At 47.5% G+C, this 24,855-nt stretch overlaps 1 protein-coding gene across 6 annotated transcripts in view; it reads left to right on the forward strand.

Annotated features, from left to right (window-relative positions):
• NOVA1 (NOVA alternative splicing regulator 1) overlaps positions 1-24,587 on the forward strand; it is a 471,408-nt gene extending 446,821 nt beyond the window's left edge. For all 6 annotated transcript variants that reach the window (XM_086936992.1, XM_086936993.1, XM_086936995.1 and 3 more), the window contains one exon: positions 19,208-24,587. In XM_086936992.1, coding sequence (XP_086793118.1) covers positions 19,208-20,215 — 1,008 coding nt within the window. In that variant the 3' untranslated portion in view covers positions 20,216-24,587. The remainder of the gene's footprint in view (positions 1-19,207) is intronic.
• Positions 24,588-24,855: the final 268 nt, after the last annotated feature.

Genomic DNA, 24,855 nt, shown 5'->3' on the forward strand with positions numbered 1-24,855 from the left:
CCATGCTTGCATCCAAGATTATAGTCTGTTTCTAGTTTTTGTTTTTCTTTACACTTCCACCATTGACTGCTTCAATTCAAACCGAATTACTACCTTACCAATAACCCAGTCTTACGGCTGATCATCGTCAATGTACATGCTAGAGATGTCTTTCCACCTGTAGCTCCTCATGATGGAGCTCCCTTTCAGCACACCGCAGACTGGAAACAAACATACTAAAGTTGGAAACTGAAAATCTATCTTTTACACTCTACCTAAATGCTGTCCCCGTCGGGCTGGCTGTTGTCCAGTTCTGATTCACATATGTTAGGGTTTTTTTCATTTAAAAGAGTTTTATATGGCGCGAACAAGACCCTTTCTAGTGTCAAAGTGCTTTACAATAATAATTAAAGGATGTTAGGAAACAAATGATATGCTATGTACAGTAAGCGTAGTAGGTCATGCAGAAAAAGTTACATAAGCAAACAATAAAGTCAAAATAATAGACGCTAACCCTCTTTCTAGTCCCATATAATCTTCCACCCCCCTCCAGTCATCTGAGACAGCAGGGTGTGGCTCTTGCTAAACCTTGAATTATAAAGTAAAATAAAATGCACGTTGTGTTTCCACTCCCACTCTGTCAAGGATGCCGAATGGTCAGTGGTGTGACCTGCCTCTTGTGTAGAGAAGGTGGTTGGAATGTGTGATCTGTGCACACTGCTGTCTCTTTGCTGTGACAATCACCCCATTGTCCAGTGTGGGCAAACAAAAAGCCTTGAAAGAGCTGATGCTGAGAATCCTGCCTTGCAGATCCTCCTCCTTCCATTCATTTCATGTGCGGGTCTGACAGAGCACTGGCTGCCTCCTATGAGGCTCGTTAGCAGCTGGGGCGTTGGGCTAATCATGCAGTTTGTTCGCTAGCTTCAGTCGTCTTGTGTATCTGTTGTTTAGTTCTCCAGCGCCAAACAAGAGTGGGAAGAGTCAGTGATATCTGGGATCCTTAGTTGGAATTACATTTCCTGCTGACCTCTTCTGCTGACATAAAAAATAAAATAGGGGTTTACTCAAATTACCCTCTTATACCTGGGTAAAAACACAATACAAAGATAAAAAAAGAAAAAGTGGGTGGCAAGGAGGAAAATATATAGGATCTTCATGCAGCACTATGCACTTTGTACACCGTTTGCTATTTGCACAAGTGGATTTATCCAGTAATTTTTGTTTACTTTACGTGTCTTCATGAATTTGCATGTTTTCACCTTACTGACATAATTTCCATCAGCGCAACATGATTCAAGCCAAGGGATTATCCCGAGATGTGGTTATGATTATAAAGTCTGTTGTCAGTATCCATGCTCATGTACATCATGTGACCATAAACTCACCAATAGGAATGTATCCCCACTCAACACTAGCACTTTAAATATTGCCTTTCCCCAGCGTGCGTCATGTGATCAAGGCCTCTGTGTAGGCCGAAACGTCATGCTGTGTGCCGCTTCCTCGAGGGTACAATAAATATGATAATTGCTCACTGCACCTGAGGTCTCCGTCTTCCTTCCTGCGCATTGGGTTCCTGCATTGGGCTCCGAGCGAGAGGTTGCTGAGGATTGTTTTATATATATATATATATATATATATATATATATATATATATATATATATATATATATATATATATATATATTTACATAGGGAACTGCATATTGCTCTATTAACAGTCCATAGTCCTGTCATTAATTCATGTTCCTTATTCACAACAAAAGACTCACCTACCAAGGACACAGAATTACGCAATTTAATTATCGTAATCTTGATTCAGTTCATCATCATTTTTTTAATTCTTTTATCAAACTACATACATACATTCCTGATGTTGTCTGCCTTTAAGTTAAAGAAGGAAGAGAATTCTTCACAGGACGGCAGTGCATTAGAGGTGTTTGAGAGAGTTTGAGGGACAACTTTGGATTGAGTTTTTATTAACTCGAACAGTTTTTTTGGTCAGTTTCTTGCTTGATCAAGCTGGAGGCTAAAGAAAGCAGTTTTCGAGCGTTTTATTTTCCTGAAGTAAGCGTTTCTTTTTTTCTTAAGTGTTATGAGGTGCAAAGCTGACGGGACAGATCTCCAGTTACGTTCTGCCCGTCTCATCGCTCGTCTATCATCATTTAGAAACCCGCCATACCATGGTTTAGAGATTTTTGAAGAAACATTCTTTAATTGAAGGGGGCAGCTGCGTTGATGATTGAGGACATCGAATTGAGGTAGTGTTCGGTAAGGACCTGTACGTCAACAACGCCAATGGAAGGTAAGAGAAGATTGTGGTTGAGGGAGGGTAGTGAGTTGGGGTTGAGTTTCTTCAGATCTCTCTTCCAGATCTTAGGTCTGGTGGATTGAGCCGGAATAAGCTTCATTTTTTCGATAATGAGGAAAGTGATAATGAAGTGGTCAGACCAGTTACAGGGTTGGATTGACTCGAGTTGGATAGAGTCAGCTTTGGAGATGATAAGATCCAAGATAGAGCCTTTGTCGTGGGTGGGGCTGTTGCAAATTTGTGTGAGGTCTAGGTCGATGAGGAAGTTTTTGAGACTATTTACTAAATAAAGAGTGGTTGTGGTCGTTCCAATGAAGGTTGAAATCCCCAAGAAAAATCTGTGTATGTGGACGTCCAGTGTTCGTTGTGATCAGATCCATGAGGTGCTCAGTAAAGGTGAGGTTGTCTCCTGGAGGGTGGTAGAGACTATGTAGGGAGCAAACAGGGTTAGCTTTGGTGATGATATCAAGACAAAGGTGTTCACAGGAGGAGAATAAAGGTGAACTGGCTGTATTGACTGCAAGGTTGCTACGGTGAATACATGCAAGTCCACCCCCTGTTTTGCAAACCCTGTCTAGCCTAATGATGTGGTAGTTAGGGGGAACTAGAATGTTAATGAGTGAGTGGTGAGGAGGAGTCTGTTAACCAGGTTTCGGTGAGTATGATCAAGTCTAGGTCATGTGCAATGAAGAGGTCTGCAATGTCTGAGGCATGTCTGGGGGCCGATCTGCAGTTCAGAAGAGTGCACTTAAGCCGAGGAGTGATGAGGGAGGAAGAGGGGTCGGGAGTGAGTGAGACTTTTTTAGATTATCGACAACGATACCTCTATTGTTCTGTTTGGAGTATCTGAGGGGATTGAGAGGAATAGTAGGGATGGGAAGATATGTGGGGGTTGTGTGGGTCAAGGGTGCGATATCATATGAGTGTATGAGAGAGCGTATGTCGTACGCTGAGAGAGGGTTGACGCTGGGAAGAGGACGGGTGGTAGAGTTACATGAGGGGATAGATGTCCAATAAAGAGGATTCTGTTTGGAGGGAGGAGGGGGTTGGGTGTGACGCTTGTAGGGTAAAGAGGTTTTAGGGGGGTAAAGGGTGCCTGGGTTGTTTAGAGAATAACTCTTTGAAGGAATGGAGATCATCTTTGATTTGAAGAAGAGTTTTCATAATCTTATCCAAGGTGAGGATTGGAACAGTAGAGGTGTTGGTGTTGGAGTGAGAAGAGGTTTAGGGAGGTATGACTCGGTTAGGAGTGAGATCAGATGACGGCAAAGGTGGGGAAGGGGGGTTGTTGCATGGCATGTAGTGCACAGTGAAGGCAAAGGTGTAAGGGAAGTGGAAATGGCTAATGAAGGGAGGGGAGGTATGATGGTTGGAATATTATTGGGAAGAGAAAGGTCACAACTTGGAGTCAGTGGTGGAATGACTACTGTGCAGGGTGTGTGAGGGGATTCAGTAGGAGGGGAATGGTTTCTGTTTGGAGCCAGAGGGGGAACGACTACTGTGTAGGGTTCCTGGAGGCATTCAATGGGAGGGGAATGGTCTCTGTTTGGAGCCAGAGGAGGGACAACTACAGTGCAGGGTTCTTGGGGGGTTTCAATGGAAGGGGAATGGTCTCTATTTGGATCCAGAGGAGGGACGACTCCTGTATAGGGAGTGTGAGTGGAAGCAATACAGGGTAGAGGGAGGACTAAGGTGTTGTTATGAGATAGAGGGTGTATGGTGGGAAGCCTAAGAGATTGTGCAAGAGGTGAATTAGAAGGTAGGGTAGAGTGGGTTGGAGGCGTGAGAGGGTTAGGGGAAGAGTATGGAGGGGTGGGGGGGCGGAGCTAGCCGGCGTCGATGGCGGACGTGTGAGCTTTCGGCTCCTCGCTTAAGCCCCTTAAAAATCCTGCAAAACTATCCTGCTAAATGCCGAATTGACTGGGTTCGGTGCCTGGTGACCCCCGGTGGCCCCCTGACCCGGTTGAGTGGCCCGGAGCGCCGGTGGCTGTGAGTAACGGCCCGCACAAGATTGGCGGCGGAGAGAGGCGCGGACCAGGCCTGAAGCAGCGGCCTGCCCTGTGGCGCTGGCCGCACGACGTCACCTGACGTGCGGCTCTGACACCTGGAGGAGCCGGAGAGTGCAGCCCGCAGAAACTGGGGCGGAGCACGATTCGCATGCCCGCCAAGGCTCATTTGGAAGACCAGGCGCAGGGAAGATACGTCTGCAGGGACACTATCATTAGTACGCCAGTCGAGGCCAGACCTTGTGCTGGGTGGTTGGCGCACCCCGACGCGAGGAGCACTCCGGAGGTTACTCCTGCGACGCAGCCGCCATTTTAGGCTCGCCAGTGCCACCGTAGCGGGGACTGTGGAGTGTGCGGTACTCTACGCTTGCGGCTTTTGCTGGACATTTCCAGGGTGAGATCCGCTCTGGTGCTGGGCCCCCACCATGGGGAAAAACGATGCAACGCAAGCGAAACTCTCGTTTGACCGCCGGAAAACGAGGGGGCCGGAGTCACAGGTGGCGGAGGCCTCCCCGAAAGGTGCCGCAGCGTCCTCGACCCCTGCGGACCTTAGAGAGCTGCTAGCGGCGATGGAGAAAGGAATCCAGAACAGCATAGAAGCGGTGGGCTCCAAGATCGACGATTTATCGTACCGCATGGACCGCATGGCGGAACGTGTGGACAAACATGCCGAGCGCCTTGACATGGCAGAACGGCGTCTCACGGAAGCGGAGGAGGCACAGACCGAGTGGGACAAAGACCGACGACAATTCGGCAGGTTGCTCCAAGTGATCCGTGATAAGGCCGAGGACTTGGAAGCGCGCTCCCGCAGATCGAACATTCGCATAACGGGAGTGGCGGAATCGACGCAGACGGGCAAGATGGAGCTCTACGTGGAACGCCTGCTGAAAACGCTACTTGGGGAGGAGGCCTTCTCCCCAATGTTCATAGTGGAGAGAGCGCATCGCACTTTGGGCCCACAGCCCCAACCTGGTCTGCCACCCCGACCCATAATTGCCAAGCTCCTGAACTACAGGGACAGAGACACGGCCCTGCGACTGGCTCGGGAGAAAGGACAACTACAGGTGGAAGGTATGAAGATATCTTTGTACCCCGACTTCACAGCCAAAGTACAGGAGGAACGCCGCCAGTTCATACCGCACAAGAAGCAGCTGCGCGAGCTGGGCCTAGACTATGCGATGCTGTACCCGGCCAAATTGAGGATTAACACCGGAGGGAAATCGTACTTCTTTACGGACCCGAAGGAACTGCAGAAATCACTGAAAACTTGGGCCACAGAACGCAAGGAACACCGACAGCGGCACGGAGAGGACTTGGAGGAGGCGTCGACGATGGAGGAACAAGACTGAGGCATCACGCCTGTGGATGCACTCGGAGTCTCCCTGTTGTGGGCTGTGGCCTGGACTCAACTAGAGACAATGGCCGAGAGACGGATGGAGACGCATCACAATGACTCAGGCCGCATTGTTGTTCATGGTCCCATTCACGTATGCTGGTGAGGCGATCAATATGTTATGATTGGAAACGGGTGGGGGGGCGGGAGGGAACCAGGTGTATCCAGCTTGAGGTATTACAACACGGGGGGGCTGTGCGGGGGGGACGGAACTGGAGATAAGTGAACTTTTACACCACTGGTGGTTACTACGCAGTTTCGGCACGCTTTGCCCCTGTGCTTTTGGCTGAGGAACTCCCCAGGGAGTTGGGACTAGTATCGCCCGCTACTTTGGGGCAGTTGTGTTGATGGGGCAATGTGGGGGGTGCTGTCTGGCCGGGTTGGGGGTGGTCAGCTGTGGGTGGGGCGGGGTCAGGGGGGAGAGTGGATGGTCGAAAGTTGAGGAGTTTGTTGTTGGGGAATTGAAGGGCCTGTGGTTTGCTATGGATAACTGGCGAATGATGTGTGGGAGTGAGCGGGGTGACTGTCTGCCAGACTTGTGTGCTGAGGTACAGCTTGGTAGTCCGATTTCTCCCGATGGAGTCAATATGATGTGCTATGATTCAAGATGTCTGCTGCTGTAGTGTCTGAGCACCCGCAGCCGATGCGCGCGCTGTCCCTGCTAACCTGGAACGTGCGAGGGCTGAATGACCACCGGAAGCTAAGGAAGGTGATGAGCTTCCTAAATAGGCACCAAGTGGATGTAGCCCTGCTGCAAGAGACACACCTGCCTGTCCACAGCAAGATGTTGCAGGTCAGAGGGTTGGCAGGAAATATAGCAGTAGCGGGTTTCACCTCACACGCCCGCGGTGTAATCACCTGGGTTAACCCTGCCTCGAGACTGAAACTTACCCCACTATCTGTGGACACTGAGGGCAGATATGTAGTGGCTAAGTGCACGGGGAGGGGGTTGGACCTGCTCCTGGTAAATGTTTATGGCCCTAACCATGATAGCCCGGAGTTTTATACAGCACTGTCAGCTACCTGTAGGTCACACACACACACCAAAATGTTATGGGGGGGAGACTTCAACTTTGTGTTTGACCCCGACAGGGATCGTTCGGCGGGCCCTGTTAGGCGGCCAGTTGCGTCCGCTGTCCACATGAGAGCGGAAATGACGAAGCTGGACCTGGTGGATGTTTGGCGGGAAAAGCACCCTTCGAAAGGCGGTTACACGCACTACTCCGCATACCACAACATACATACTAGGATAGACTACTGGCTCGCCTCCTCCTCGGTACTGGGTGGCATCAGCTCGTGTACAGTTCTTCCACGCACGTTATCGGACCACTCCCCGGTATTGCTCAGTCTCTCCACAGCTAGGAAGGGGATACCGCCATATACTTGGCGATTCCCGCCCTACGCGCTCCTTGATGACGCCTTCCGCGGGGAACTAGCGGAAGACATAGAAAGGTTTTTCGCCACCAATACTAACTCCGTAGATAGCTTCTTTACTGTGTGGGAGGCCTCAAGGTCTATATTAGGGGGATGGCCATGTCCAAACACTCCGGTGTCCTACGTTCCATTAGAAGGGATCTCTCTACGCTTGAGAACAAGATTGCCGCCCTGGAAAGGGAACGACTGACGGACCCGGAGGGAGAGGCGGGACAAGACCTAGCGCCCATGTTGGCGGAATATCACGCGCTTGCGGATAGGGAAGTTCTCTATATGGGGAAGTATGCCACGGCTCGGGCTTATGGAGAGGGGGAGAGACCGGGGGCTCTGCTGGCGCGTATGGCCAAGGGGTCCCGTAAACCATTGGTGGTGGATGAATTGCAGACTCCGGAGGGCACCCGAGTGATTGAGGAGGACCAAATATTGGAGACGTTCCGCCGATATTATTCGGACCTGTACCGTGCTAGGGCGGGGGGTGTGGAAGCCGAGATAGATGATTACTTAGATTACATCTCGATGCCGTTCCTTAAAAATTCAGACAGGGAATTCCTGATGGCCCCCTTTCATGAGGATGAGATACTGGATGCACTGAGTGGCATGCGCTCGGGGAGCGCTCCGGGCTCTGACGGGCTCACGGCAGGCTTTTACAAAGCCTTCAAGGACCTATTGCTCCCTCATTTGCTTGCCCTCTTTGATGCAATCTGCGAAGAGGGCGAAATGCCGACCTCCATGCGGGAAGCGTTGCTGGTCACGATCCCGAAACCAGGGAAGCCCCTGGACCAATGTGGGTCGTACCGCCCGCTCAGCTTGCTGAACGTGGACGCGAAGCTCTACGCGAAGGTCCTAGCCAACAGACTCGCGCTGCTGGTCCCGGACTTAGTGGCGCCGGAGCAATCGGGCTTTGTACCCAGCAGGAACCTAACCTATAATATCCGCACGGTGCTGGGGACGATACAGCATGTGAAGCAGGAGAACCCCGCCTTGGCGATATTCTTAGACATGGAGAAGGCGTTCGACTCTGTCGAATGGCCATTCATGATTAGGGTCCTGCGCAAACTGGGGCTGGGAGAGCCATTTCTTCGGAGAATAGGGGCTCTTTATCAGCACCCTTCGGCCCGCCTGCGTATCGGCGACAGGGTCTCGGCACCGATACACATCGGTAGAGGCACCCGACAGGGATGCCCCTTGTCCCCCCTGTTATATGCATTGGTGGCTGAGCCACTAGCGTGCGCCATGCGAGAATATCATAGCCTGGAGGGTGTCAGCTTCCCCACATACAAGATTGGCATCTCTACTTATGCAGATGACACCTTACTGTACGTCCGGGACCCGGTCACTAATCTAGCACCGATACTCAGGGAGGTGGTTCGCTTTGGGGCGCTGTCGGGTCTCAAGGTGAACTGGGATAAGTCCATTGCTTTCCCCCTGACCCCAGTCACGCGGCCGTTTGCGATGGAGTATCCCCTACAGTGGACGGATGACTCCGTGAGATATCTGGGCATCCGTCTCCACACGGACCCAGAGATCCTGATCCGCGATAACTATGGGGTTGCATTCACCAAGCTTGAGGAGGATGTGGACGCCTGGATTAAGCTCCCCCTCTCCTTGATGGGCAGGATTGCCCTTATGAAGATGGTGGTACTTCCCCGGTTCCTCTTCCTCTTTGTTAATATTCCGGTGGTCTTGTCGAAATCGTTCTTTAAGCGCTTGAACCAAGTCCTGATTAAGCTCGCCTGGGGCGGAAAGCAACCTCGTGTCAAGTGGACGACACTGATGCTCCCATGTGAGATGGGGGGCCTGGGGGCGCCGGACCTGGAGCGCTACTACAGGGTGGCACAGGCGACCCACTTACACTCCTGGATCCATGGAGATGCCCGCATTCCGCATCTCATACTGGAGAAACTATTCGCTGACCCACTTCCCCTACCCGCCACGATTTGTCTCACAACAGACCGAGCAATCGGGCGAATGGACTCGCTTAAGGCGACGAACCATGCGTGGCAAGCACTGCTGAGAGAAAGGGGGTGTCCCTTACTGTACTCCCCGCAGATGCCGGTAGCCTGGGCCCTGTGGTTGGATCCGCTCAATGAGAGGGGGGTGACAGAGGCCTTGAAGGCCCTGGGAGTGCACACAATGGAGGACTTGTTCTTGGACGGAGCGCTGAAAACCTGGGAGCAACTCCCCCCTGTTGCCCCGGCTCCATCGCTGCTGCAGAAGTTTCAGTATCACAGGATACGGTCGGCCTGCAGAGTAATACTGGGCCCCGCGCTACAGGAGCCTGAGGAGGTCCCAGAACTGACGCACATCATCAGAACGAAAACACCGGCCAAATTGATCTCTGCGGTTAACAGGCTTGGGCCTTCTTATCAGGCATTAACTACTTCGGCCCCTAGAGCGGCGTGGGAAGCAGATCTCCAAACCCCCATAGACGATGCTATGTGGTGCTACTGCTGCGCCAACACTCGCAGGGTCTCGCTTAATGGCAGACACCGCTTGGTGCACTTCAAATTTCTACAGAGAGTATACTATACACCGGAGCGGCTACACCGCTACGGCCTACGTGGCTCCCCGGAGTGTGAGCGCTGCGGGACTGGGTCCGCTGATTTCCTCCATTTGGCATGGCTGTGCCCGGGAGTGAGTGCGTTCTGGGAGGAGGTCTTCGCGGAGTTGGGACAGATTATAGGGGAACCGCTGTTGAGATCCCCATCGCTTGCGCTACTGGGCTTCTCCAAGCCGTTGGCTCCTGCGCTGCGCAGATTAGTAGACGTAGCGTTGCTACTGGCCAGAAGGGTGGTGGCTGCGTGCTGGATGCGCGGTCCTCTCCCCACCAAGACGAGGTGGCTCAGGGATCTCCAATACTGTTGCACACAGACGGAATTGTACAGCGAGCTGCTGCCGCCCAAAAGTAGACCGAAGTCCTTTTGGGAGCTCTACAAGGAGTACCAACAAAAGGGGGAGGTGGACGACAGTGACATGTCGGAGGAAGTGGACCCACAGGATGAGGGGTTAGATACTGCTATGGAAAGGAGACAATTACCACAGGGGGGGCTTTAGTGTTCCTCTGGGGGGAGGTGGGTACAGGTAAGGTGTAGGTGAGGGACGGGGACGGGGGGATTGGTGTGTCGTGGCTCAGGGGACAGGGCTAGCGGGGGACGGGTGCAGAATACACACGGTACGTACACGACATCACGCAGGCAGGAAGCGTCCCTAGGACTCCTTCACGGTTCTCAATAGCAAACGGGGTGGGCCTGGGGGGGGTTTGGGGGTAGTTTGGGTTAGTTTTTCCCTTTTCTATTTTTGGTTTTCTGCCCTTTCCTGGTTCATGAAAGACCGTACTATTATACCTCCATTGATTGCCTATTGACTGTCTTGCTGCTACGCTGAGGGCCAACAGTGCGAGATCACATTGTTCTTGATTGAGTTATGACATTGAGTTACGCCGCTGGGCCTCTGGGATGCCGGCACGCAGGCTGTGTATTAGGTGCAGCGAATCTGCTTTTGGAACTTATGTAAACTTTGATGCACTGTACAGTCGAACTGCAATGGCATTTGTATTCTGACAGTTGGCAACGTTTGCAATAAAGGTCTTTTTTTCAAAAAAAAAAAAGAGTATGGAGGGGTGCTGGAGGGTGAGAAAGAGAGGTTGGGGGAGGAGTGAAGAGCAGCACTCAAGGATGGCAGGGGGGTAGGGGATGGGAGGGTAGCAAGGAGGGTGGGGGTAGTGGTGACCCGGAGTGCCGGGAGTGAGGGGAAATTGGGTAAGTTGGGTAAGTTGGAAGGAGGTAGGAGGATTAGACAAATAATCTTTTATAGTGGAGAAGATGTTATCAAATAGATTTAGACTGCAGTCTGTGGATTGAATGAGAATAGTTCAGTTGTTGTAGATTGTGAAGGTGGCTGTGGCGTGGAAGAATTGTGATGGAGTAGTGTACATCATAAGACCGTGTGCGGATTTCCTCGTCGAGGAGATCGAGAATAAGCCTAGGAAAGCTTTCCTCCATTGAGCTCTACGTCTAGTGAAGAAAATGATATCAGTGGTCGTAATTCCATTATGTGTTGAGAAGTACGGGTCAGCAAAGGGCGTTTCTGGGTGAGATTTAAGAAAGTTGTGTTTAAAGCGTTTGGCCGAATATTCGGTGAGATTGGGAGGGTAGATGATTTTGTAGGTGTGAGTGCCTGTAGGTTCCATAATGAGAGCAGTGAAACCGGGATAGAGGGGAAAAGACCTGAGTAATAAGGATGAGAAGAAAACGGGAGGAGGGAGAGGAGAGGCCTAATTCAGAATTTGAAGAGTAAGGGAGAGTGGTAAGATAAATGGTAAATAGAGGAGAAAGGGTTCCCTGGACAAGAGTCAGGTTCCATTGGTGTTGAGTGGGAACACCCACAGCAACACCCATGGAGCGCCCCTTCCAAGCAATGTGCTGCATGTGAAGGGGCCATATTTAAAAGGAGAGGAAAAGTCACACAGGGTGGCTTTTCGTCTCCTTGTAAATATGGAGAAGTGAAATGCGCCTCCAGTATGTCACAAAAAGTGAAGGACTGGTAACGCTGGGGGGTTGTAAATCTGCCCCTGAGTTTCTAGACAGCCAACTTGAGGGTTCCTGAGAGTGGTTCACACAGTTTGAGTTGAAGTTAGGATCATGGAATTAAGAAATGATTTTTGTTTGCACGGTACATCCGAAGTGCATTATGTTTTTCAGGGCCGTGCCTGGCACGTGAACATGTGTTTGTAGCCAGATTTGCATGCCGAAGAATGCGAGAGGGCCTGCTCAGTCCAGCAGCTCACCTCCTTATATAAAACCTTGAAAGCTGTGTTTTTCTTGGGCCATTTCATAAATTGAAAGATCTGCCGCAGTGTGGATGTTGCCAGGCAACAGACAAGGCGACCCATCTCGCTGCATGATTTCTGTGGGAACCAGCGACCAAGGAATTCATTTTTTCATAACTCATTTTCTCTGTTTTACAATTGTTGACACAACGTGTGTGCCTGCGCATAACATTCTGCAGAGAGCTACCAAAAAAAGTATGATCAGTGATCACTTGGGATTGGTTGGTCCTCGCGTGCATAAGAGGCAAGCCACGAGTGTGTTTATCATTGCAAGCAGCACAGTCCACTTCACCAGGTCAGTTTTTTAGATCTTTGGCGGAGGTCATGTCTTTCTGATGTTTTTAACTCTAAAGAGGATCCGAGTAGGATTATTATGTCACACATTGAAATTCTACAATTTCAGTGTGTAATATAAAATACAGCTCGTAAACACAACAAAAACGTTTTTAAATGATGCGTTGAAATGCATTTTTCGTCTTTTGTGGGGCTTTATCGGTAACATAGCAAGGATGCCAGGGGCCCTGGTGCAAGTAAGGTAAATGTCCACTTTGACAGCTGTTGGGCAGTGAAATACAACAATTATCTGGGATCAATGGTCCCCTTGGGGCTCTGGGACCCGGTGTCATTGCATATGCTGCCACAATGACTGCTACGTCCCTGGGCTTCTCTTTTGTAGTGGTAGCAATGGGGTGGATGCAGTCATTTTTCTACAAAGATGTGTTGATTATTTTACCCTTAAGGTCCTTGCACAAAATGTCGGGCGCCTCTGTTATGCCAAAATTGGTAATGCTGTGCTCTAACATTTTTAAAACGCAGGAATGCGCCGTATTTACAAAAATACAGCGCACCCCTGTATTTTCTCTAGCGCTGGAGCTAATCAAGCTCCCTAGAACCAACGCAGACACCCTTGTGTCTTGTTCCAAGGGTGCCTGCCCTGCGATTCTCCACGTGTAACCCATCTAAGACCAGGTATTCCCTGCTCTTAGTTTTTAGTGCTGTCCCAGCCTAGTAAATATGGGGCAGCGTCAAAAGCAATGGGCGTTGCGGTGGAACAGCCACTGCAACACCCATTGCATGCCCCATTCATGCTAAGCAAAGCAAGTAAAGGGGCCTTATTTACAAGGTGGATGGAATGGAACTCCCTCCCCCCCACCTTCGGCTGACCAAGGACCATCTCGCTTTCAGGAGGCAACTCAAGACCTGGTTGTTCGAGCAATAGCAGACCCCTTACCCCAAGCGCCTTGAGACCCTTCCGGGTGAGTAGTGCGCTATACAAATGTTATGATTGATTGATTGATTGATTGATTGAAGGTAGCGCTAAGCCTCGTTAAGTGGCTTAGCGCTGCTTTGTAAATAAGGGGATAGCACCACCAGAACTTCACTAAAAGTGGCTTTCTGGTGGCGATACTCCCTAGTAAAGGTGTCCCCTAATTGCTTTGTTCACTTAAGGCCTTGCCCATGCTTGCGAAGCTGAACGTGGTACACAGGCTTGTGCATCCTGCGCCTATGCAAGCAGAAGCCGAGTCCGTCCGTGCACATTCTGTGATAGTGCGCACTCTGGGAAGCAGCAACCTGAACAGACACACACATGTCTCTACAGACCTCCTGTGCTTTGCTAAGGTACCCTCCTCATCATTTATGGAGTATATTACATGTTTCTGTTATTGGACCTCTTGTTTGGGTTCCGCTCCTGCCGGATATCATCGCAGCTGCGGAATTGGCCTGCAGTCCACTGCAAAAGAACAGTCAGCTCCTTCGTGCTGTGCACTCACCATGGAACAGCCAGGTACTTAGGTGCTCATGAAGTTGGGATATTAAAGGGCTGTTAAGTAGACCATTTGAACATCAAATGACCGATGTAGGCGTTTGCACAGTTGCATCTCGACGTAGCATCGTTTCATTGCCCAAAGTTGCAGTTCTTGAGCATGTCTCCAGTATGAAGGAAGATGGGGCAGGCGTCTGGCTATGCTTGGGGCGGATCTCCATCGCGGAAGCCACAGTCATTGCTTTACTTATGTTTGGGGTCATGGAATCCTTCACAAGCCCGCATCCACTAGGGCATGCCATGCTTTCTGGTGGAAACAGCTCTCCTTCTGATGCTTAGCATAAATCCCTTGGTACAGGCATCAGAAGCAGTCTACCCTAACTGCTGCACCTAGCACACCCTGGACTCAGTTCTCATTCAACAAGTTGACTATCTAAGTGTATCTCGTTTTCACTATTGAAGTTGTGAAGGATTCTTGGGAAAGTTTCATAAGGGTTTTCCCTCCAACCAAGAAACCCTCTCCCCGACGGAAGCTTAAATTTGTGCCAATGATGGACTCTCCGTCCGATTCCATTCACATTGCATCTCTGCAGCTCCTATCTTGGAAAGCAGAGTTTCCTAGCGCTGCCAAATGAAATCCATCACAGTGTTTCACAAAAGTAGGATCGTTTTGTGAACCCATTCTTTCTCTTTCTCAAAAAGAGTCCATGATCTTTCAAGTAGATCAGACTCCACCCTTCAATGGACCGTCTTGCACTTCTAGCTGCAGCCACTACATTTAGGACCTGACAAGGGTCTTCCATTAGCAGCTAGAAAAACTAACCGGGCAGTTTAAGATTAACATGGACTCTGTAATCCCACTGTCTACTCTTTTCTCCCGGCTATTTCTTTATGTCTCCCTTTTCACTTTTTTCCTTTTCTTTCCTGAATTTAAAAATGTATATATTCTTTACCAGATCATTTTGGAGAGTGTTTTTAATAATCTATTTATATTATAAGATGTTAGTATTTGGCATGCATGCATTTTTCTCCTATGGCTGTCAAAATAACCGTTATTCCAATCACTTGAAAACCAGACTACTCCCAACCCTTTCCCACCCTACTCTGCCTCTCACCTGCAACCCTTCCCATCCGACCCTGGCTGCAAGCCTCGCCTCAGACATGTGCCCCTCCCACTCTGCACCCCCTTCCTTGATGATATATCCCCCCCCTCCTACTCTGCCCTTTGTATAATCACCATCTTGTGCACCACTTTGAAGCTATGGAGTTAGGGTCGCACTGTGTATGTTGCACTGATATAGAAATACTTCTCGCTCGAGGCTTTACCAAATAAATCTTCCAAAAAAAGGTTATATTGCTAAACATGACCAATAACAACAACCACTCACTGCATCTACTCCAGCAGTTCTTTTTCCATGGCAATGCGATGAATATTTTCATATCAGGACCGAACATATTGCTGGTCTGATCTCCATCCGGTTTATGAACAGTGATGCAGGGCATTGCCCGAGCAGGCCCTGGCTCCGACAGAAGCTGATTTCTCCAATCTGAATACAAACCTAACTCTGGTTGGTATTGGGTTGCAGGCCGGCTACAGCTGTCTTCCATATGCAGGAAACTTCAACCACCAACCGAACTAGGATTGGTGTTGGGGTTGCATCAAATAGCCATGACACCCATATCCGTTTGCACGCCCATGGGTAACCCTATGAATGATTCTGCAACAGCATCTGTGCTGTGAAGACAATCTGCATAATAAGTATCTTATGTATTGTTGGTGCGCCATAGAATTGTGCAGCAAGTTGACTCCTTCTGACACGTTCAGACACCCAGACAAAGATCTGCAGATCCAACCACTGAATAAGAGCCCACATCGCTGTTAAACAAGAAACTTCCTTGCTGAAACCTTGCTGTGCTATTGTGCTAGCCCAGGCTCCTCATCAGAGGCGTCCGGCACTGGTCAGAGGTAGAGGGAGGGGGTGGGCAAGACGTGGGAAGTAGAGGGGCTGGGGTGATGCAGAGGACACAGGGGGAAGCAGAAATATATATATATATTTTTTTTACTTGCCTTCTTGCCGCTTCCTCGCCTCCGTAGTCCTCCCTTTCTCAGCCCTACGAAAGCACACCCAGGCGACCAGTCAGGTAATCACAACACTGCCTTAGCAGCATTGTAATTGGTCTTAGCGATGTGTTTCGGGCTCAGAGGCTGACTGGAGGCCTGGGCATGTTCTTCATGTAAACTGTAATGCAGCCTGCATGGAGAATATGCAAAGTGCGCAAGACTGTTTTGGGCGGCCCGAGAGGGCCGGCCAAGCATTCACTGCGCCCCTTAGGAGGGTGCTATCACTCCTCCCTGCCACTGACCCTAACGCAAAGTGGCCTGAAGAAGGAGAACATGAAATGAAAATAATACGAGTTATTATTATTTTATTTTTCTTTTGTATCATGGCAAAAAAGCACTGCTCCTCAGACCCCCGCCTGCCCGTCCTTCTAAATGACCCTCTCCTTGACGGGGCACCTGCTTTTCTGACGCCCGACAGTAATAGGTACTGCTTTTGAGTCTGTGAGCAATTTGCCTTCCAATATCACTGTCCGCATGTAAACATTTACTGATGGTGGTTATTGGTTCTACTGTTGCTTCCCTGCCTGTTGCACTCTGGAGTGAAACATTCATTCTAATTTTTGCTAATACTTTGCACCCCTATCTGAACTTACAGTGTTCCACCAGAGCTCCACAGGAGGTAGTGATGACAGAAGTGTAGTGATTAATGGTGCAAAGCTGTGCCAATATCTGCTGGGTCTCTCAGTGAAAGGCACCTCAGAGTAAACTCTGCTTTGACAAGAAAATTGCACTTGGAGATAGTACTGAGAAAACCTTAAATATGACATAAACAGGGGACATGGAGCTCACATTATTGCTTAAGGAGATGAAATTAAGCCTTGTCACTTATGATGAGAAAATTGATAGCCTGCCTAGGAAATTGGATTATTAGAAAACTAGGTTGATAACTACGCGAATTGACTGTACCTGGCTAAAAGAAGTATCTCTGACGTTGAGAACGATGGCATAAGGCCAAAAAGCTCATCAGAATGGAATGAGAACTGGCTATTATTGAGGCTAAAATTGATGGCCCTGCCACAATAATATGAGGATTACTGAAGTTTCTGAAACGCTGCAGACTGAGAAGACTGAAATGTTTGTAGAAGGTTTCTGACAGAAGTGTTTGGACAGGGTACATTCACAGCAGTATTGGGTGCCCACAAGGGAAACATCTTCCTGACAAAGTCCAACAACTAATATTGCCATGTTACTGAACTACTGGGACCGGGTGTGACTTGTGACTTGTTAGAGAAAGAGAAAGCTTGGAATACAATGGTCCAAATCTACTACTATGTCCAGACTTTACAGTAACAGTGCAGGAGGCTAGATGGACTTTCCTGAGCGCCTCTCTAAGTTCAAAATTCAATACAGCGGGAAAGCACTTTTTTCTTGCAGAGGAAGCGAAGAAAGCCTTTTTGAATACCTGCTTCATAAAAATACATGCCAACTCGAGAAAGAAGAGCCCCGGTCAGACAGATATTGGAGAGTGAACAGTACCTCCACGTCAAGAGAATATGAGTTCCTGGGAGGGTCTTGCTTACAGCCACGCCTCCCGCAGTGTTTCGCCAAAATGTCGCCTACATAGATTGTTGGCATTTTTTGTCTGTAATGGACATGTCCTGAACAAACTATTACAACCTTAATGCCTCTGTTCTCTGAGTGGCAATGTCGAGCTTGCTCTTAGCGAGTTGAATCCCACTGGCTTTTGATACATTCTGTAAATGCCGCTGGTGAACTGGGCAGTACTGGTTCCGCAGTGTAGAAATCACCTCTTTTCATTACTCAGGTTAAATGGACTCCAGTGATAGCCCTGGTTCGATTAAGAGCAGAATCTTTGATAACAGGGGTTCCTTTGGGCGGAAAGGGTGGTACATGGGGACAATGGTTATTCAGTTACATTGTTCAGTGGGCGTGGGTGAATCTTGATTTATATGTTGATGCTGTGCTGGGACGCAGTGAATTGTTTTGTTTCAGTAATGTGATGTTAAACTAGCCACCCATGTGGCTGGCACAACTAGCGCGCACATGAAACCCACCTATTGAAATGCTATGACCTTGATAACGGTAACATGTTTAGACAGGTGCTTGCTTATGGCCAATGTAAGGCTGATAGAATAGACACATTTGCATTCACCCTCACAGAACAGCTTTACAATGGAAGGAGGGCACCCAACGGTTGTTCACCCCATATACTTCATTCTCTGGGATGGTGATACCGGTACACATGTATTTGAGGATTACACTACTAAAGTCCTACACTGATCCCAAAGACAGATATGCTGCGGTTCTGGGAAAGTTGGATAGTGACAAAGCTGATGTATACCAAACCTACATCCTTCTGGGTTTTATGATCACATTCTTGGGAAAGGGAAGAATTCTGACTTTCCAATAGTATCTAGGGTGGATATTTTAATAGCATACTTAACACTTTACTTTTTGGATAGCGAAACCGATGGGTAGGTTGTTGGTAATTTCTCGTTATGTGTAGGGATGTGTACTAATCTGTTACCTGAAACTCTGATCACTCCCTGATTGCGCTCTCCTCACTACAGATTCCAATAACCACAGTAGCACATGTGTAACTTCTGCTCTGAGGTATTTGCTGACTGAGTATGAAAGGCTGACATGTGTAAAGCTATCAGTGCCAGATTGGTTCCCACTGCGAGCGTGGTGCGGTAAAACTGTAAGGTGTACATTGGGAAGCTATGCATTTCTGTACTAGCTAGGGTCTTTACAACCCATTGTAGAATATTGGGCTCAATAGAAGTGGAGATACCCACCTTGGAAAGGCACTACTATTTGACGCACAATGAGGTTGCGTTGGGGGACATCTAGGATAAATTTGAAAACGTCCTTGATATAGCTGATGTCATTTTTACCCAGCAACAGTTTTACTGGGATTTGCAGCGTGAAGAGTGGCTTTGGTGTGCTTTGATGTTACTGTTGATGATGTAGAATGATCAATACAAATAAAAAGTACATCATGCGTTCAATAGTATGTATGATATTCATTCTCGTATGACAAGACGATGCTGATCTCATCTGACAGTTATGTTTGGAACCAATGTTGCCTCCTGGAGGATGCACTGCCATGCTGCTAATGCCAGACTGCATTCACTTCCATGCCAGCTCTATTGCATGAGTCCAGTCACCTCATTTCTGGTTGCCACCAGCATCTTTGAATATGTGCGAATGCCAGGAGCGTTTTGAGGTCAGCTGTAGTGACTTGTATGCCAGGGTGGTTTGCATAAGTCTTCTCCTCTCTCATCCGCCAGTCACAGCAGTTGTCCAAAGTCGATGCCTGCACCATACTATTATTGCTGTTAGTATTGCATTTGCATACGCTAGGGATGAGTACTAATGTTGTGTATGTTTTTTTTGTTTGCATTGCAGGTAAAGATTATAGTCCCCAACAGCACGGCAGGTCTGATAATAGGTAAAGGAGGTGCGACAGTGAAGGCTGTAATGGAGCAGTCCGGGGCCTGGGTGCAGCTTTCGCAAAAACCTGATGGGATCAACTTGCAAGAAAGGGTTGTGACTGTGAGTGGGGAGCCCGAGCAGAACAGGAAAGCGGTGGAGCTCATCATTCAGAAGATCCAGGAGGACCCGCAGAGTGGCAGCTGCCTGAACATAAGCTACGCCAATGTCACAGGCCCCGTGGCCAACTCCAATCCGACCGGCTCTCCCTATGCCAATACGGCTGAAGTGTTACCCTCTGCGGCTGCTGCCGCAGGTCTCTTAGGACATGCCAACCTGGCAGGAGTGGCGGCTTTCCCTGCAGTTCTCTCCGGCTTCACTGGCAATGACCTGGTGGCAATCACCTCTGCACTAAACACGTTGGCCAGCTATGGTTATAACCTCAACACGCTAGGTTTAGGAATCAGTCAGGCAGCGGCAACCGGGGCCTTGGCTGCAGCAGCTGCCAGTGCCAACCCAGCAGCAGCAGCAGCAGCCAACCTGTTGGCCACCTATGCGAGTGAAGCCTCAGCCGGTGGCAGCAACCCTGGGGGTGCGGCGGGGACATTTGCATTAGGGAGCCTGGCTGCTGCTACTGCTGCCACAAATGGATATTTTGGAGCTGCTTCTCCCTTGACAGCCAGTGCCATCCTAGGGAGTGAGAAATCGACTGACGGGTCCAAGGATGTCGTTGAAATAGCAGTGCCTGAGAATCTAGTTGGGGCAATACTTGGAAAAGGTGGGAAGACATTGGTGGAGTACCAGGAGTTGACTGGTGCAAGGATACAGATCTCCAAGAAAGGGGAGTTTGTTCCAGGCACGAGGAATCGGAAGGTCACCATCACTGGCTCCCCTGCTGCCACGCAAGCCGCACAGTATTTAATCACACAACGGATCACCTATGAGCAAGGAGTCCGCGCTGCCAATCCTCAGAAAGTGGGTTGAACACCCACCATTTACAAGGTCCCAAATCCTTTCCAGCACCTCTCCCTCCTTACCCTCATTTTTGAAGGATGTACTGTACTTTGCAGAAGTGAAGGTTTTATTTTTTCTGTTATTAATATATAATTATGCAAACGAATGTGACAACGTTGAAAATGTGTATATGTAAATAATATGTGGTTTAAAAGATGTTCCATAGGAAGGTTTTTTCCCCTTGACCTGTTTTATTCTCTTATACTTTGCTTGTTGTATACTTGTTGAGAGGTGTTTTAGTGTGAATTTTAAGCCTGCCGTTTTACCAGCATTGTTGTAGTTGAAACTGACTGAATGTAGACAAGAAGACGTGCGTCATTCTCAGAATGAATTCTAGAGATGACGCTAACTGCTGTTACCTTGGGTATGTTATGGTCAGTGACCTAAAATGGAGTGAGGCCAAAGCACTGTCTATTCAGTCTTACTTCCTGCATAGGGCACAGCGAAGTAGGAAATAATACGAAACAATAACACTAAAGTGGACCTGCACCCTATATTAAGTGGCATCCAGTGTCTGTACCTGCCCTAGTCTGGGAACTTTCAGCTGCCACGGTGGGATTTGGTACCGAGATTGAGGGGGGTTGTTTAGTCTATTTCTGTGTTCAAGAGAAGTGGCAGCAGATCAATTTCAAAAGCTTTCTTTGAGATTTCAACTACTTTCTTCCTGAAATATATTTCATTTTGTTTTCCTATAGAACCTGAATCCGATCTAGCTTTAGCAAGTTTTCAGTAGAGTGTACCACATTTCAATTCTAGAGGAGCAAGTGGGCACAAGTCATCATTTTCCACTTAATAATGATTTATTGGTAAATGTTACAGCTCTGACTAAAGTCCTTAGAAAACTATTCCTAGAAGAATATTCTCCTGCAAATGTTAATTTGCATTTTTATCCTCCCACAACTATTTTAATAGTAATTTCCATGACATTTTGCTAAGTGTTTTCTAAAACGCATCCATTGGTTTGCAATGCATACCTCCACGTTTACCTAACAATAATAGTAAGTCTCTTACTTCCTAGCTCTTCATTATGAAGTCCATACTACATTAAGAAGGGGTTAGAGTTTACAATTATTTTTCAAATTATTGGTGGGTCCTTTGTACCCGAGATCCGACATTACGGGGTTCCATTTAAAAATAGTGAAAATATAACATTGTGGTTGTCAAATTGTATTAATTGTAGATAACTATTTGAGGTCAAACATTATAATATTAATCAAAACACCCAGGCCTGAACTGAAAAAGGTCAGAAAAAGAAGTCCTATTTCGGTCTTGGAAGTACACGAGGGTGTGGGGACTGGGAATATTTATATATGTAGACTGGCAGGACAGAGAATAACGGTCTTTGTTTAAAACCACCTAAAGTGTTTGTCTCCGTGTCTTGAATCTTCTCACTTTAATACCGTGCATCATGGAAGTATTCAAGATGGTGGGACTGGCAGTGATGAAGTCCTTGAAATAGAGGTAAAATTACACTATTGGTCTGAAATCTCATTAAAAGTGGGTTGATTTTACTAAATTTTGGCAACAAAACTTATTTCTAAAATGTGCCCCATCAACTCCATCATTGACTGCACTTTCTTTACTGTACCACAATCAGTCTTCTGATTTCAAGAGTACTTTGTGGTGCATGTTTATAAACAGAGGTAGATAACGAATCTATCATGAAATCCCTACAGAATCCTTCTGCTGACAATGAGGATTCTGCACCATGTTCCCATATATGTCAGTCGAAGCCGAAAACATTGACTTGAGCCGTTAAGCCATCATGATGTATCCAGGATCTTACAGTGGCCAACGGTAATCATAGTACAGTAGACAATAATCAATATTTTTGTTAATTCATTGAGAGCCATTTTTATGTATCCAGGATCTTACAGTGGCCAACGGTCATCATAGTACAGTAGACAATAATCAATATTTTTGTGAATGCATTGAGAGCCATCATTATGAATCCAGGATCTTACAGTGGCCAACGGTGATCATAGTACAGTAGACAATAATCAATATTTTTGTTAATTCATTGTATGTTAATGGTTGCCTCAAAGTACTGTAAACTTTGGTGGCCTCTGGGATATGTTTGCAAAATGAGCTACTACCTCTTGCCAACTATCATACACATTGTGTCCCTTTTTGTAAAATTATAGGTTTTGTCTTCTTTTTTATTGACAACAATAGAGTAAGACTACTCACAGATCCCTGCAATGCAGTCAGTCAGTTGTCATTGTTTTCTTTCTTGACTTGGGTGTCTTTGAGAGAACAGTGGGGGCTTAAAGTGTAGGTTGGGATGTGTATCAGAGTCCTTAGTGGTCTTCGAAGAAGCACACTGAAATATATTTCAAGAAGAAATGTGGTTTTCCATGTAAAGATGGTGTCTGTGATATCCGAGCATTACCAGGTACTGGGTACCGGTGCAGCGGCATGTGGGCACTTCTAATGGTACTGTATAACTCACAGCCCATGTTCAGTGTCTTATTTTTGTCTGTGGCCCCTTGTCTTTATGCTGGCTTGTGCTTTTGCCTTGATACTGTGTGCTGATTCTTTCACTGCTGATGTTTACAAAGCACATGCCTTAGAACAGAATAGCGTGTATCTGGCGCTTCTCCTATGTCACAGAGGCACCTAGTAAAGCTTTAGGAACACACAAAAGAGGCAGAAAATAACCTGCACCGTCACTTCTACTCCTGAAATCACCATGATTGAGTCGGGGATATTTGATGACAGCTTAGTATTATGGTATGGTTCCCCTTGAAATTAAAATTTATAGACATACATCTGTCAAACAGCAATATAGTTGCAAAAAGCACTGTAAACTATTTTTAAAAAGGTTAGAACTGTGGAAACAAATGATATTGATAAGTTTACACATCAACAAAAGCGTGTTTGCCATCTGAACTGAACCCAGTGGATCTAATGCTGCATGCTGGCCAGCACCAGCCATTCGTCACCAGTTGAAAGTTTTCACCCCAGAATACTCATCTCTGGCTCGGGGGTTGTACGTTTATTTTTGAAGCACTGAGAGTCACTACTGATCCCCTCCACTGGCCAGTAGTACAGCCATTACTCCATTTAGCATCCTCGCTGTCTACAATGTGTCAAGGAAAAAAAAACATTTTGTAAGCAAAACATGTGGAAGTGCCAACTAACTGATAGCTGATGTTTCATTCTCTGCAACTGCTTGATAAGTATGTTGCCTTTTAAGAGCTTCTGTTTGTGTATAATTTGTTCAACATTAGAATCAATTAGTATTGTGAATGTAGTTGATTTTACTGTGAATCTTTCTGTGATGGAGTCTCCGCAGCATGGCGCCAGCAGCCCAAGTGCAGTTTCTAATACTCGGTAGTTTGCATGTTCTGTGTCACCAGACTGATCAGTATTTCCTGCATGCAAATCAAAGGAGGCAGGTCAGTGTTGAGAGGTAGGGGCGGGCTCCTTTCATGCAGGCGGTTTGAGCACAGGTCGTGTGTCCAGCAAGAGACACCCTAGCCGTACCTCTCCTTGAGTGCCAGTCGCCCCTTCCAAACCATTGACCCATCATCTGTTCGCCCTCTGAGCTACCCCTGGCAGGCCGCTCAGAGGAACATCCATAGCCAAGCACCTCTCCATCCCGAGCATGCACTCCTAAACTCAATGGACAGAACTCAAACATCTGCCTACCTCTGGAACATGTGGCTGAGCAATTGAGTTTCAAAAGCAGACTTTTACTTCCATCTCAACTTCAACTCATTGATTCCGTTCGTTCATCTTACCAGGTTAAAATGGCATCCCTTCTGCTCCTCACTGTGCAACCAGTTAACGAACACTGCGTGTGATGCTCCACGTCTGACTCTCGTCCTTTCTGAACTGTGATCTCTGTCTTCATGAACTTTCCCCTTTGTTCATTGAACTATATGGACTCTTCATTTCATATTGATTTTTAATGTGCAATTTCCTTTTTGGGACGTTGAGGATTTGAAAGTATTCCGTAACACTCGCCTTTTCCTCCCCCTCCACCCTGCCAATCCAATCTCCTTTCATTTTTAATAACCCATTCCTGCCAAACTTTTAAGAGTAGATTTCATTTTTTTCTATTTTTTTAAACATTGGATTTGTTTTTATTTACAGTTTTCGGGGCTCTAATTATTTACAGAATGATTTTTTTTAAAAGGGAATGATATGCTTGTTTTACCTGAAAAGAACAACGCTGTAGTAAAACTGTGTTACTGGTAATGACTATTTATCGTCGATACTGTGTAGCTGTGTAAGTTTCTGACAAATAGTGTAATTCGTGAAAACCAGTGGTTAGCATTTGCCGCTATTATATTTACCCATTTTATCATTATAAATGTGCTTAGTTCATCATGTACCATCCCGTGTCTCCCGTCTCATTTTTTCCTTGCATGTCACAAGTCTCAGTTCATTTATAAAACATTAACAATGACTACTTTGTATGTAAATTTCCTTCACCATGCTGTCTCCCAGCCAGCAGTGAACAAAAGCAAAGATTGGGACCCCTCACCCCATTGTTAGGTTTTTGGGGCCAAAAAAAGGAAGGGGAGAAGAAGAGAAGGCATAGGGTGTGTATTAGGAGCAAGTCAGATATTGGGTCTTGCAAAATAATAATTTCTCAGATT

The sequence above is a fragment of the Lissotriton vulgaris genome, chromosome 9, assembly GCF_964263255.1.
Source record: "Lissotriton vulgaris chromosome 9, aLisVul1.2, whole genome shotgun sequence".
Taxonomy (NCBI): domain Eukaryota; kingdom Metazoa; phylum Chordata; class Amphibia; order Caudata; family Salamandridae; genus Lissotriton; species Lissotriton vulgaris.